General features: G+C 50.5%; 1 protein-coding gene across 3 annotated transcripts in view; it reads left to right on the forward strand.

Moving 5' to 3' along the window:
- The window catches only part of TMEM120B (transmembrane protein 120B), a 98872-nt gene that overhangs the window by 77387 nt on the left and 6672 nt on the right, over positions 1-14813 (forward strand). For all 3 annotated transcript variants that reach the window (XM_032431251.1, XM_032431250.1, XM_032431249.1), the window contains 3 exons: positions 2545-2604; positions 3248-3343; positions 8401-8490. In XM_032431251.1, coding sequence (XP_032287142.1) covers positions 2545-2604; positions 3248-3343; positions 8401-8490 — 246 coding nt within the window. The remainder of the gene's footprint in view (positions 1-2544; positions 2605-3247; positions 3344-8400; positions 8491-14813) is intronic.

Here is a 14813-nt window from a genome sequence, read left to right on the forward strand (position 1 = left end):
GTGCCTGCTGTATGCCTAGCATTGTGCTGGGGGCTCTTGAATTGTCTACAGCTTGGTGAGTCAGACCCAGGTGTCCAAATTCTACAAGGTTCAAAGCCATTAGGGGGTGTTTTGCTCAGGTGGCTCAGCCCAGGTTTGGATGTGAACACTCTGACTCCAGAGCTTGTGTTCTTTCTGTCTTCCTCCTTTGAAGAAGTCCCATTTCCTCCCTCAGGTGACATCCCTGCCACCTGTTCCAGAGCGAGATTGGACGGTGTTGTATCGAAACCTGAGGCGGGCTGCTAAGTGCTCCCATCACTTCCCTGTGGCCCTTTCTCCTGGTTTGGCCTAGTGCTGAGTCAGAGCCCCCGTCAGGCCCTTTTACACTTGAAGCCATTCCTCTTGGCTTCTCCTCTTTTGCCATATTTGGTGAAAAACTCCCTGAGTTGGGTGATGATAATTTTCCATAGAATGAAACCGCATGACCCTTTTTTACAGTGTGGCTCAGATCCGCTTTCCCAGCTCCAGCCTCCCGAGTCCTCCGTGCATTTTACATCGGTTGGCAATCTTTGGGTTACAAGTGACAGAAAACCCAACTCAAAGTGCTTACAAAAAATAGGCGATTTATTGGCTCATGTAACTTAAAGGTGCAGATGTTGCTGTGGGTCTGGCTGGATCCTGCTGCTCAAATGATACTGTTAGGCTCGGTCTCTCAGTGAGCTTTCCTTTTACTTCCTTGGCCACGTGTGTCTTGTTCTTAGGGAGACTTTCTCTACAAGCTGGCCCCGGGAGCTCTGGGTTTGCCTTCTGCCGGCTTAACAATTCCAGTAGAGAAAGCCTCTTTGTTTCTTAGTAGTTCTGGGAAAAGTTCCCAGGACTGAGGCTCATTGGCCTGTGACCAGTGTGTCACATGACCATTATTGACCCAATCAGGAGGATGCAGTGCTTTGATTGGCTAAGCCTGGGTCATGTGCCTTACCCTAGGACCTGAGTGAGGGGAAAAGAGGGAAGGAAAATGGCCCTGCTCTTTCAGGAAGTGGGGGCTGTATGGCTAGCCGAAAAAAAATAGGTAATTCTTTTTACACCTCTACTCCAGTTACACCAGACCAGAAATGCCCCTAGAATTTATTCAGAGCTAGAAAGAAGACTTTTTTGTTTGCTTTTCTCCTCTCAACCTTGTACTCATCCTTCAAAGCCCAGTTCAAATGTTAGCAACTCGGTGAAGCCTTTCCAAAACCCCTCTCCCTCTGTGGAATTAAACCCTTCCTCCCCGAGATTTCATAACCCTTTACTTGCACCTTTGTTAGTGATGTTAGAGTACAGGCTATTGTAACAAAAGCCCAACAATACAGGGGCTCAGACAAGGGGGAGGTTTCTCTTCTCATACATAGCAGTCCAGAGGTGAGTGAACCAAGAGCGGAGGGCTCGTGGGGTCATCTAGGGACTCAGGGTCCTTCCAACTCCAACTCGTTGCTTCACCACCCTTCAGGGAGTTGTCCTCCTCTGCATGGCCAAAGCTGGCTCGTATTGTCACATGGGCCGGAAGTGGAGGGCAAGCAGATACCTTTTTACCAAAAAAAAAAAAAAAAAGTTTGCCATTTCCCGGTGAAGCCAAAAACACACATATTCTATAATCCAGAAATTCCACTCCTGTCTGTCTGTGTAGCCAATGGAAATGAGTGCTTCTGCCCTCCCACAGACATGTGTAAGAATGTCGACAGCAAAGAATCCAGACTCCAAAGGCCCCATGTTGCATGAGTCTTTTTGTATGAAATGTCCAGAATAGGCAAATCCATAGATGTAGAGTAGATTAGTGGTTGACAGGTGCTGGGGGGAGGGGGGAAAGGGAGTGACTGCTGATGGGTATGTGCTTTATTTTGAGATGATGAAAATGTTCTAGAGTTAAGTAATGGTTGTACAACGTTGTGAATATACTGGAAACCATGAAGTTGGATACTCGAAAAGGGTGATGTTATGGGGGCGCCTGGCTGGCTCAGTCGGAAGAGCATGTGACTTTTGATCCCAGGGTCGTTAGTTCGAACCCCACGTGGGGTGTAGAGATCACTTAAATAAATAAATAAAACTTTAAAAGAAAAAGGGTGATGTTATGGTATGTGAATTACATCTCAGTTAAAAAAAAAGAGTGTTCACAGCAGAAAGAAGCCAGGCACAAAATATACTGTTAGGTATACCTGTAAATATATTGAAGGTTTTACTTCAGTTTCAAAAAGAACCCTTTTTAAATTGACCTAGAGATTGTACACATGCCTTCACCTCATTGGCTGGAATTTAGTCACATGCTCACATTAGCTGCAAGGGAGCCTGGGAAATATGGTCTCTAAGCCAGCTAAAATGGGGGGAAATGGGTTAGTCATGACTGTCATGTGTCACATTGTCGCATTCTCTAGTTAGTCATTATTCTCCATGTGAGAATTTTACTGCTGAGTGTAGCACCCTGTTTTCTAACATCAGTGCTCAATGCATGCTTGTTTGAATGTTTTTGGTTGGGGCCCACTCCAGGGCTGGTAAGGAACGAGTCAGCCCTCACAGATACTTTCCTTCCAGGCTCTACTTAAATCTGGTCCTTGGCAATGTGAATGTGACCCTTCTCAGCAACCAGGCCAAGTAAGTATCTCTGACCCCCACCTGGCTTTAGGGAATCCAGGCATCTTGCTCTTCCAACTCAGGAGAAATGAACCTAGCTAGAATTTTTGCATAAATAAAACAAATTAATAGTTGGGGCTCTGGCTCTTGGTCTTTCTGACACGCTTCTTCTCAATGGGGAGGCCACCCTGGGAACATGCAGTCAGTACGTTGGGGGAACAGAACTGCCACTTTCCCATGAGAAACAGCCCCTGCTCCATTCCACTGCTTAGCACGCACAGTTCTTCCGGGAAGTGGGCAGTACTGTCCACCTGAAATCAGTCCCAGGGGCTGTAGAGCATGGTGTTTCTGCTGCAGTAGCTGGTTAGGGAGGAACACTTCTCCACCCCCTGCGCATCCCCATCACCAGTCCACAGACCTACACCAGGAGCCCAGGGACGTGGGAAGCTTTGCACATCGGTCCTCTTTCTCTAATTGATCATCACCATTAATTCAAGGCCAGAGCTTTCCTTTAGTGGGATCAGAAGGTTCTTGTGGGCAGCGGCTGGTGGTAGGTGACGGATCTGATGGGGCTGAGGATTCTGTCCCCAGATGGGGTATAGTTATATTACTATAACTATAGTAATAGTTATGTGACCTTTCCTGGGGGTGTCTGTCCCCGCAGATTTGCTTACAAGGATGAGTATGAGAAGTTCAAGCTCTACCTGACCATCATCCTGCTCCTGGGCGCTGTGGCGTGTCGATTTGTCCTTCACTACAGGTAACAGGAAGTGTGGTGGTGTGTGTCGGCATGGGGAGGGGGGTCCTCTCCTGCCTCTGCAATGTTTGGTAGGTTGTAGGTAGAGAAGAGCCTTTTCTCATGCGAAATAGCAGTCCTGTCCACTCGACATCCATCCAACAAATATCTACTGAACAGCTACTGGAGAGACCTTATACCTAGTAGTTAGGAAAGAGCCCAGTGGCACACCCACACAATAGAATATTATTCCAATAATAAATAGGGATAAAGCAGTGACACATGCTACAACATGGATTCTGAAAACATTATGTTCGGTGAAAGAAGTTAGTCACAAAAGGTCACATATTGTGTGATTCCACTTATACGAAATGTCCAGAACAGGCAACTCTGTAGGGACAGAAAGCAGATTAGTGGTCAGGAGCTGGGTGGAGGGGAGGTGGGGCTGGGTCCTGTTGATGGGGATGGGGTTTCTTTTGGAGTGAGGAGAATGTTCCAGAATTAGATAGAGGTGATGAATGTACAGCTCTATGAATATACTAAAAAGTAATGAGTTATACTCTTTGAAAGGGTGAATTTTCTGGTATGTGAATTATATATCAATTATAAAAAGAGAAAGAAAGAGAAAGCAAGAAAAAAGGAAAGGAAGAAGGGAAAGAAGAAAAGAAAGAAAGATCACAGACTGCCTGGGTTTGAATCCTGGCTTTGGGACTAACTGGCTGTTACCATGAGCATGTTCCCTCAGGGAGCCTCAGTCTCTCCATCTGTAAAATGAGGGTGACACCGGGCTTTGCTAACAGTGCGTGTGGAGGGCTGTGCCCGGCGCCTGGCACCAGCTTCAGCCCCTGCTTTTGGAGCAAGAGGAGGCCACGCGGCTCTGAGAGGCTGAGGCCAGTGGGCTCAGGCTGCCTTGCCTCAGGGGGTTTCGTTTCCCCGCCTGGCACTGGGTTTTGGGCCCTGAGGGGAGGCAGCCGAGTACAGCTTGGGCATTTGGCCGGTGTGTCAGGGGTTTATCTCCTGGCAAGTGTTTGGCTGGGAGTCCAGTTTCTGGTCTGGCCACTCGAATGTCCAGACAGAGAAAGGCCCTTTTAGGTCCTGGGCCCGTGCCTGCCTGCTGCCTCGGGCCTGGCCTGTTTCCCCAGAGGGCAAAGCCTGCACACTGCCTGCTCACATGCCTCTCTGGAAGGGATAGACGTTCTTGATGTGCAACCAGATTCCCTTGCGCTGGGACATCTTGGGCCCTCAGAGGGCAAACCTGTGGTGTGTTGTCAAGTTCTAAAGTTCAGTGAGGGCCTGGGTCTTTCAATTTCTCCCCATCCCTTTCTGTATTTATTTCCCGGGGCAGTTGTAACAAAGCACCACGAACTGGATGGCTTGGAACAACAGAAATCTGTTTTCTCACAGTTCTAGAGGCCAGAAGTCTGAAATCAAGGTGTTGGTGGAACCATGCTCGCTCTAAAGGCCCTAGGGGAGGATCCGGCCTTGCCTCCTCCAGCCTCCAGGGTGTTCCTTGGTGTTCCTTGGCGTTCCTTGGCTTAAAGCTGTTTCCCTCCAGTCTCACTCAGCCTCCTGTGCCTTAATCTTGTCAGGTAGCCTCCTTCCGCGTGTGTCCCTGTGTTTCTCTCATGGCCTTCTTAGGAGGACACCAGTCTTTGGATTTAGGGCCCACCCTAACCTGGTATGACCTTATCTTAACTAATTAAATTTGCAAAGACCCTATTTTCAAATAAGGTCATATTCTGAGGTCCTGGGTGGACATGAATTTTGAGGGAACACTAGTATACCTTCTGTGGGTTAAAAATAGGACAGGGGAAGGGGGCTGGACGGGCAGCTCATCTCCGTTCTGCCTTCAGGGAAGTTTGCCCTGCTGTTTGACCTTGGGCAAATGGTCTAACCTCTCCCCACCTGGGTTTCTTCACACACAAAATGAGGATAACGAGAGCTACTTGGTAGGATGGCTCAGAGAACCAGATAGGTTCTATTTGCCGTGTTTAGAGTAGTGCCTGGCACGTAAGTGCCGTCTGAGCGTGAGCAGTTGTGATTGCTGCCACCATTTTGGGCTGGGCAGGCTGGAAGAGACCACAGCTTAATATCCAGTGCATCCACGGAGCAGGATTCTCTTTCCTTACTCTTGCCCCCTTGGCATGGTTTCCTTGCTGGGTGCCCCACCGAAAGGCCCTTCTCTGGTGCCTGTAAGTCTGGAGCTGGGCATGGCCAATGTCCGTGAGAACCAAGGGTTCTAGGTCCAGCTCTGCCACTCACAGATTGTGTGACCTTGAGTAGAGCCCTTGCTCTCTCCATGTCTGCTTCCTCATCTTCCCCATGGCCAGAAGACATCTGCCCATGCTGCCTGGTGCTCGGGAAGCTTCGGTGAGACTGCTGGAGAGTGTGATGCCTCTTTCTTCTGCCTTCAGGCCAGGAGGCTGTGTCTAGTTAGGATTGTCCTCTATCAGGATTGGGTTTTGAAGCTGCAGGGAAAGGGGGGTTGGAGTTAAGCTTAGGTTAGTTGGGCTTCGGTTTGGATCTCACTCCTGGGCAGCTCACTTCCCCTCTCTGGGCCTCAGTATCCTCATCTGTAAAATGGGAAGTTGTCCTGTCTTGGTGTGTGTTCCCCCAGAGGCAACCCCCAAGACAAGCATTTGAGTGCCCGCAGTTTCTTTGGGAGGTGATCCCAAGAAACATTGGTACGGGAATGGGAAGTGAGACAGGAGGGGCTCCCCTGTACGTATCCGGAGAACTGGGAGACAGCATGGAACATGCCTCAGTTACCCACTAGAGGGGCGAGGGAGCAAGGGTATTTATCTTCCAACTGCTGTTGGTCAGGGGAGCTGAGGACTGCTTCCAGAGGGCATAAATTCCCCTCCCTGCTGCCCTGCCTCTCGCACCAGCAGAATGAGCTCTGGAGGCCTGAGAACTCCAGGCATGCCAGGAATGGCGGGGTCTGGCTGTCGGGAGTTATGCAGACGGGCACAGATGTGGAAAGCGCACCTGCCACAGGAAGCAATCCTGTAGGGTTGTTCCGAGGACTCAGAGAGATCGTCCACGTAAAATGCCTGCAGCATTGCAAGTTCCCAGTAATTAGAGCTGGCCTGGCACGGCCTGAGTCACGGTCCCCGAAGAGGTTCGTGTTCTAATGCCCAGAACCTGCGAATGTGTGGACTTCTTTGGCAAAACGCCTCTGCAGATAGATTAAGTGAAGGAACTTGAGAAGAGATCATCCTGGAGTTGGGAGGGTCAGAGTCAGAGAAGGAAACGTGATGCCACGAAACAAGGAATGCAGGCGCCTCTAGAAGCTGGAGCAGGTCAGCAAGTGGATTCTTCCCGAGAGCCTCCAGAAGGAACCCAGTCCCACTGGCCCATTTCAGCCTTCCGAGCTCCAGACTGTAAGAGAATAAATGCACGTTGCTTTCAGCCACTAAGTTTGTGGTCTGTTGTTCCAGCAGCAGGGAGCTCATACACCCTGGCAGAGACGGCTGAGGCCGGCGCCTCAAGCATGTCCCTAAAGTGCTGGGGCCATAAAACTTTCTTTTTCTTCCCCTCTTTACGGATAAGATGTCGGAAAGGACCAATGAAAAACATCCTGGTCACCACGACTCGCGACTGGGCCTGCCTCCCATCTGGAGGTGAGCTCAGAAGTCGGTGTCTGAGTGACCCTCTGCCCTGGGGAGGCCGTCCCCACCCCAGCACCCCATTCAAGTCAAGTAGGCCTTTGATTTCCTCAGAACTAAGCGTCTGAGACTCATTTCTCAGGCTTTGGATCCTCTGTGCTACTTGCCAGACTTCCAACAGGGAATGCAGGTAACCCTTCCTATGCCCCAGGTGCCTCCTGTGGGAAACTCAGCGGATGCTCGCAGCAGCTTACACGGGGGCTGTTATCACTCATCGCTCTCCCCATTTCAGCGCGGGAGGTGATCGCGTGGGAGAATCACTGACTTGCCCCTGGTCCCACAGCTGGGAAGAGGCAGAGCTGTGATCTGGACTCAGGCCCTGTGCTTCCAGTCTGTTCCTGGCCCTCCCAGGGCGATGGTTCCTGGCCCTCTGCAGGCGATGGTTCAAGAGGGCTTGGGGTTGAAAGTCTGTCATCTGTGACCACAAAACAGGGTCACATAGCTTAAAAGACAACCTTCTAACTTCGGCTCTTACTGTTCGAGTCACACCCTTCCATTTCCCTCCCAGGGTTATCATGGTTGTCCCAGTTCAGAGATGGAGACGGAGGAGATGGGGTGTTCTCCGTCCCCGGTGCAGACGGATAGCGCCCCGCACAGTGCTGAATGCATCTGTATGGCGCTGGGAAGTACAGAGGCGCTTCCCTTTGGGGGGAAGCTAGAGCCTCCATTAGAGTCCGCGGCAGGAGAGGCTTCCGAGGGGCTGTCTGTCGTAGGCTCTGTCCCGGGATCCTTCACCCAGCCATATTCAGGTAGGGGGTCAGCCTTCGAATCTCGGAGACAGCAAAGCTGAGGCCAGGGAGGTCTCTGACGAGGTCACACGCCGCATGTCTGCCAGCTTTCCGCTCTGACCAGAGTACAGCAACAGCTCTAGCCCCTCTGTCCTGTCCTAAGGCCTCTGTGCCCGGCTCTGGGCCGTGGGGACCGTAGAGGAGGCCGGGAGTTCTTCATTCAGCTTACAATTTGGGCCATAAGAATTTTTTTGTAAGTGCAACAAAGTTTATAGATCTTTTAAGGGGATGGAGGGAATTTGCACTTTGACACTGTGGACAGTTTAAAATACTCAGTTTTCTGCTTCAGGTCCTCCTGTTGCCCTTCCACCAAAAATGTTACATCAGACAGTAAGAATTTAGAAGGGAGAGAGGGTGTCATAGGCCGAGCGCTCAGGGAAGGGGGCGAAACCTCAGCTAGAGCCCTTAAAGGCAAGCAGGATTCTGGTAGAAAGGTGAGGAGGGGACAGGCAGACTAGGTGGCGGCCATGCTTCCTCTCTCTTCCCAGGAATCAGCGGTGTTCCCAAAGGCAGCCTGTGGGGGGCGGCCCTCATCCGTGTTTGCTGTTCTATTGTCCTGTGGGTGGGAGAGCCGTCCCTGGTTCTCATGCGTGCGCTCCTCCCCGGGGCTGTTTCTTTCCACTAGGGTGACGGACGAAGTTTTTAACTTCCTGCTGGTGTGGTATTACTGCACCCTGACAATTCGGGAGAGTATTCTCATCAGCAATGGCTCAAGGTAATTGGGGGCCCAGCTTTGTGGGGGGGCGTTGGGGGAGCCAAAGGGAGATCAGTCATGGAAGGGGATGCAGATGAGGGCTGTCACCCTCAGCCTGTATTCCCTTCCTCCGTGGAGGGGGAGGGGTGTCCCTGACTGTTCAGAGCCAGGGAGGAGGGAAACTGTCACCTCCTGTGGTCAGTCTCCTGCTTACCAAAAACTCTAACTCAAATAGGTTTAACACAACAGGAAATTTGTTTTCTCCTATCAAAGAACAGGTCCGTTGGTGCTGACTTCAGGTCAGGCTTAATCCAGGTACTTAGACAATGGCCCCAGGACCCACTTTCTCTCCACCCCTCACCTCTGCCTTCTACTGTGCTGTCTTCATTCTCAGGCTCCATGCAGAGGCACCCCAGAGCTCCTAACTTTATTTCTAGCATTCCCAGCAAAATATGGCACCTTGCTGTTTCCAAGCGTCTCACTGGGTCGCATTGGTACTTGCTGAATCATGTGCCTGTCTCTGAACCAATCACTGGCCAGAGAATGCACAGCTGTGATTGGTCGGGCTTGAGCCTCATGCCCGCCCCTACAGGCTGTCAGTAGAAGCCTAGGGGCTGAGTGTCAGGAGGGCAGTGGGTGGGTCCCCAGAGGAAAATTGGGATACTGTCATCAGAGGGATGAATGGATTCTGGTGACAAGAGTGGATGGTCCCCCACAGGGAGATGGGGAGGACGGAGGACATGTGGTGAGGGTCTTGGTTCAAACCTGCCCTGTTACTCCCGCAGTGCTGAGGAGGAAGACAGCCAGGCTGGGAGTGAGGGTTCCTGAGTTCTAGTCCCTCTGCTGTTCCTGCGCGGCTCTGGGGCCCTGGGCAACTGAAGTCCCCTCTCTGGGCTATTTCACAGTCCCCTGGGGGTGTGTGCCTCCGCGTTCCTGAGTGAATGGAGGCACAATTGGGGGTCCCCACCTCTGAGGGCCTGCAAATACGAGGAGCCCTGCTATTTTATCATTCTTCCTACGCCACCTGTCTCTGAGCTGAGAGTCTTGGGGCCCAGTTAAGACCACGATTTGCCACCTGCGGGACCCATTTTCCATAGGTCTGATTTCCTTTTTGGGGTAGCTGTTTCATCTCTGTGTACCATGCTTGTCCCTATTTTTCCCTGAAACGAAAGGTGATAACCTCCCAGCCCCTCCCTGCTTCCTCCTTCCTGGACGCTAGTAAGGAACTGTCATGAACTGTGTATTTAAGATTGGGGGCATCTGCAAACCCCTGAATAATTTGCCACCTTTTCACTTTTCTGCCCAGTGGTCTCTTATGGCAGATCCCTGCCCTGCCGGGCCTTAACCTGAAGGTAGAGCCCAGAGGTAAGGACCAGGGGCCCAGCGATTTTTAGGTATGCAGCCCCGTAGCATGTAGCCCGTTAGAAAAGATCAGTGTTTCTCAAACAGCACTCATTCTTGACCCATCCTCGCCATTTTTGCCTTTTCCATGTATCATCTGGATGATAATTTTCACATTTTAAAAATCAACCTCTCCTTTTTTTTTTTTAACTTAAGTAAATACTAGTTTATTTTAAAAGGAAATTTTATTTCATCACCGTACATGGAAAACCAGCATCAGTTGCAGGAAAGAGGAAGTAGTATAAAAATATCCTTTTGTTTTCCTTGTATAAGTATTGAAGTCAGTTATTCTTGCTTCCGGGAGGCTCTGAGCCTGAGGCCTGCTATCTGTGTGTGTACGTGTGTGTAAAAAGGGAGATTAGCGGACCTTGAGAGGCATTAAAGAGACTCTTTCCTCGACTTAATCAGGAGAATAAAGAACTGAACCAATGACCTCTTGCCACATGGTTCAGTATCATCTGGTGTTACACTCGAGTGTCATCTAAAAGTTGGTGGTACGCACCCCATGCTTTGGGAAACACTGAAGTAGAAAATCTTACCAAATAAATAACATTCATAGTCTTTCTTAATTTTAGTGAATAGTATCTTTCTGCTTTTGGGTGTCGTTGGAGGGGAGCCAGGGTGGTAGGTAGTAGGGAAAGAGGGCCAGGGTAAGTGGCAAGGCCTCCTTGTTGTGAACTCTCTTCTGTTCCCATGGGCTTGCTGTCAGCCTTACAGTTTCATCCTTCTGATGGACTTATTAAGAGTCTTCAGAGGCATGCTACATCTCTAACAGTCACTAACACTTAGAGTTACTCTGGTCAGCTCTTTATCTAGTGTGACAAGCTGTGGATGGGGGGTGGGTGGGTTACCAGAGGGAAGGGAACAGGACTGAGTGGAGGTCCCTGCAAGTGTGGGGCATAGCAGGAAAGTGGGGAGGGGGACACAAGGGGGTAGAAGTGGGGTTCCAAAGCCAGGCTTCATTTGCCTAACACTTCAACTGGTATCTCAAGTTGAAATGAGATTTCATTTCACTGTTCCTCTGCGCCTATCTCCCTGCTCTGGCCTGGGGCGGGGGTTTGGATGTGGTGGGGGCTGGGGGCTGGAATGGGTGGGGTAGGCTTGGTGCTTTATCTTCTGGAATGAGTGGGAGCTGTAGCGCATTAGCTTAGTGCAATAAGCAAATCAAGTTCCCTTGCAAATCCTGCAAATGAGGGAAACTACCTGATAGGAGTAAACATGAAGGGGGAACAAGGCATACCTTGTCTAACTGCACTACGAAGATACTGTGTTTTTTTTTTTTTTTTACAAATTGAAGGTCTCTGACAACCTTGTGTCGCGCAGGTCTATTGGCGCCATTTTCCCAACAGCATGTGCTCATTTTGTGTCTCTGTCACATTTTGGTAATTCTTGCAGTATTTCAAACTTCTTCATTATTATATTTGTTATAGTGGTCTGTGATCAGTGATTACAATTTGCTGAAAGCTCAGATGATGGTTAGCATTTTTTGGGCACTATATATATATATATATATATTTTAAAGATTTTATTTATTTAACAGAAACAGCGAGAGAGGGAACACAAGCAGGGGGAGTGGGAGAGGAAGAAGCAGGCTTAACGACTGAGCCACCCAGGCGCCCCGTTTAGCACTATATTTTTAAATTAAGGTATAAGCGTTGTTTTTCTAGAACTGCTATCTCATACTTACTAACTTTAGAGGCACTGGAAAACCAAAAACTTCATTCGACTTGCTTTATTGCGACATTCGCTTTATTGCAGTGCCCTGAAAGTGAACCCACAGTATCTCTGAAGTATGCCTGTATATCAACGATGGTTCAAGGAGGTGAAAAGGGCTCACACAGGGGCACCTGGGTGGCTCAGTCATTAAGCGTCTGCCTTCGGCTCAGGTCATGATCCCAGGGTCCTGGGATCGAGCCCCGCGTCGGGCTCCCTGCTCCGCGGGAAGCCTGCTTCTCCCTCTCCCACTCCCCCTGCTTGTGTTCCCTCTCGCGCTGTGTCTCTCTGTCAAATAAATAAAATATTTTAAAAAAAAGGGGGGGCTCACACAATGCCAACAGTTCTCCTCCCTGATCTCTTACCCCCTGGAAGCACTGGCTTCCAGCCGCCTAGACTAGGATCCCGCCAGCTCGATAGTCTCACAGGAAAGAACGCTTGCCTTCGCAGATCCAGTTTTTGTAATTTTGAGGCAGATTTCTGATTGGCTCGGCTGAGGTCACATGCTCGTCCCTGAGCCAATCAGTGTGGTTGGGGGATGCAGAGCCCTGATAGGCTGGCTCCGAGTCACGTGCCCAGTTATATCACTCCGCTTCCCCCTCAGCCACCCAGATTGAGTGTGGGGATGATGAGGTGGTTCACCCAAAGAAAGGCCTGGCGTGCAACCAGAATGTGGGGGGGTGGAGAGGGGGTGGGGTGATTGACAGAGAGGCAAAACAGCAGATGTCCTCTACAGTTAGTTCTGGGCCAGAATAAATAATGAATCAGGGATCGCGTTAGCTTTTCTGGCCAGCCAGCGCATGGGTGCCTGCTTCCAACTGGCTGTTATAGGGGACTTTGCTCGGATAAAGCCGTGTAGGGCTGTCCAGGAGGAAGGGAGCCTCAGTGTGGAAGCCATTCCCCCACCTGCCCACGTGACCCGGAGCTCAAAGCCGGAGACAGCCTGTGGTTGCTGGTGCCTGAGTGGTACCCACATGCAAACGTGGCCAAGGTGTCCTGAAAGAAGGGCCGTGGTATCCTCGGCACGATTCCCAGATACCAGGCCACGCTAGTCCTACACTGTGGCTGTGTGTGCACCACTCTTCATTGCGTATCTCCTGCCTGCTCATTAAAATGCCCATAGGCCCTGCAAGCTTTATTTCCATGGCAAAACAGGCCCAAAGAGTGACCACTAATGGGTCCAAGTTTCTTTTGGGGTGATAAAAAATGTCCTAAAACTGATAGTGGTCATGGTTGTACAACTCTGCAAATATACTAAAAGCCGCTGATGTGTATACTTTAAATGGGGAAATTGTATGATATTTGAATTAAGTTACAGTAAAACGACTGCATAAACACATGTGCACAAAACCAGCCCAGCACCCTGCAGTGTGCAGATGGATGAGGGGGCTCGAGAACGCCATGCCAGGGAAGAAGCAATTTCTAGCCTTTCCTCGTGCCGCTGAGCTGTGCTTATTGGGGGCATCTGTCAGAGCTGGGCTCTGGGCACTATGAGCTGTGAAATGAAAAGCGGCTGCTCAGCCAGGCTTGCTGCACAGATCCCGCGTCTGGCTCTGGCCGCTCCCATGTGGGGAGGGGGCATTTCTCAGGGGGGCTTTGGGGAGTAGGACAGAGGAGCACGGTGTTTGCCAAAGCCCCAGGGCTTGTGTGTGGCTCTGCAGAGAACTTGGGGGAAGTGATTGCAGAGAGGCTTCTTGGGTGCTCTTCAAGCTGAAGGTCTGAGGATGGGGCTAACTGCCTCTTCTGTCAGAAAATTAGAGCCAGGGGTCCTTGTAGACATTGACAGGCAACCCAGGGGCATGGGGAGGGGGAGACTGGGATCAGAGAAGTGGGTGGATGTCTTACCCTGTCCCTCCATGCTGGTGGCATCTAGACCAGCTGCTGCTTCATCAGCCACACCTCCTGGGCATCATTTTAGCATTTACTGAGTGCCTACTGTTTACCGGGTGCTGTTAGTGCTAGGAATAAAGAGCCACGTAAAACCTTGTTCCTCACCATAACCCTTGAGGCATACACAGACCATGCCGGAATCCCTAATTTATGTCCAGATTTATTGTGGGATTGCAAAGAGGAGAGATGAGTAAGATCCAGTCTCTGCTTGTGTGATGTCTGCATTCTGGTTGGAACCCACTTAGGACAATGCAAATTAAAACCTCAACAACACACCGATTTTCACCTAATAAGACTAGCAGAAATTTTAAAACTTGGAATCCAGCGCTGGTGAGGGTTTGGGGAACCCAGTTTCTACTGCCCAGTCGTTGGGAGGAAGGAACCCCACTGCTCCCAGGCTGTACTTGGCAAAGCAAATCGCTGCCACATTGTGTTCAGATAACTGAGCTCCGAGACGGGGCTGGAGAAGGCCAGCAGAGGCCAGAGACAGACTCAAGGACTTTGAAGGGTAAAGGTTGAAGGGTCCAGCTTTCAGTGGAGGCTGGGACGTTGACATTGAGGAGGGGGTGACAACGAGGCTCCCTCCCCTGCAATGGAGTGACAGCCCTCAGTTGGGGGAGTACTGGGTTCTGAAACCAGGGTTCCCACAGCTTCTGGACTGGACACAGGAAGTCCAGGGCTGGGCAAGGGCCTGCTGTAGATGGAGGAACAGATGAGCCCGGGGGGTGTGGGCTCCCAGGGAGAAAGTGCATCTGGGATGCTGAGATGCTGTGTGGGCAGTCTGGCATTTCTGTGTGTCTGTGTGGGGTAACGGAGGTAGCTGCAGCTCTGGGTGAGCATGAGTGTGTGTGTGTGTGCGTGCTGTGTTTATTCAACACACTTATTGAGCACCTGCTTCGAGCCAGGTGTCACAGATAACATCGATGAAGAACACAGACAAGATCCCTGCTCTCCTGATGTTTACGTGTGAGCGGGGAAGAGGGTTCAGAGAACAAAGGAAGGGGAAGAAATGAATAATTTCAGATAGTGGTAAGCGCCATGAAGAAAATAAAACAGTAGTGTGACTCAGAGTGGGGCTGCCTGACTGTTTTAGATAAAGTAGCCGCAGAAGGCCTTTTGGAGGAGGTGACAGTTGGTCCAAAACTTGAATTTGGACCACAAGCCAGGCAGGCCAAGTTCTCGGAGCAGAGAGAACAGCAAGTCCAAAGGCCCCGCTGGTCTGCGTGGGCTGCCATGACAAAATACCACAGGCTCGGGGGCTGGAACAATAGAAATCTATTTTCTCACGGTTCTGGAGGCTGGAAGTCCAAAATCAAGGTGCCAGCCCCACTGGTTTCTCC

The sequence above is a fragment of the Phoca vitulina genome, unplaced genomic scaffold (assembly GCF_004348235.1).
Source record: "Phoca vitulina isolate PV1807 unplaced genomic scaffold, GSC_HSeal_1.0 scaffold46, whole genome shotgun sequence".
Taxonomy (NCBI): domain Eukaryota; kingdom Metazoa; phylum Chordata; class Mammalia; order Carnivora; family Phocidae; genus Phoca; species Phoca vitulina.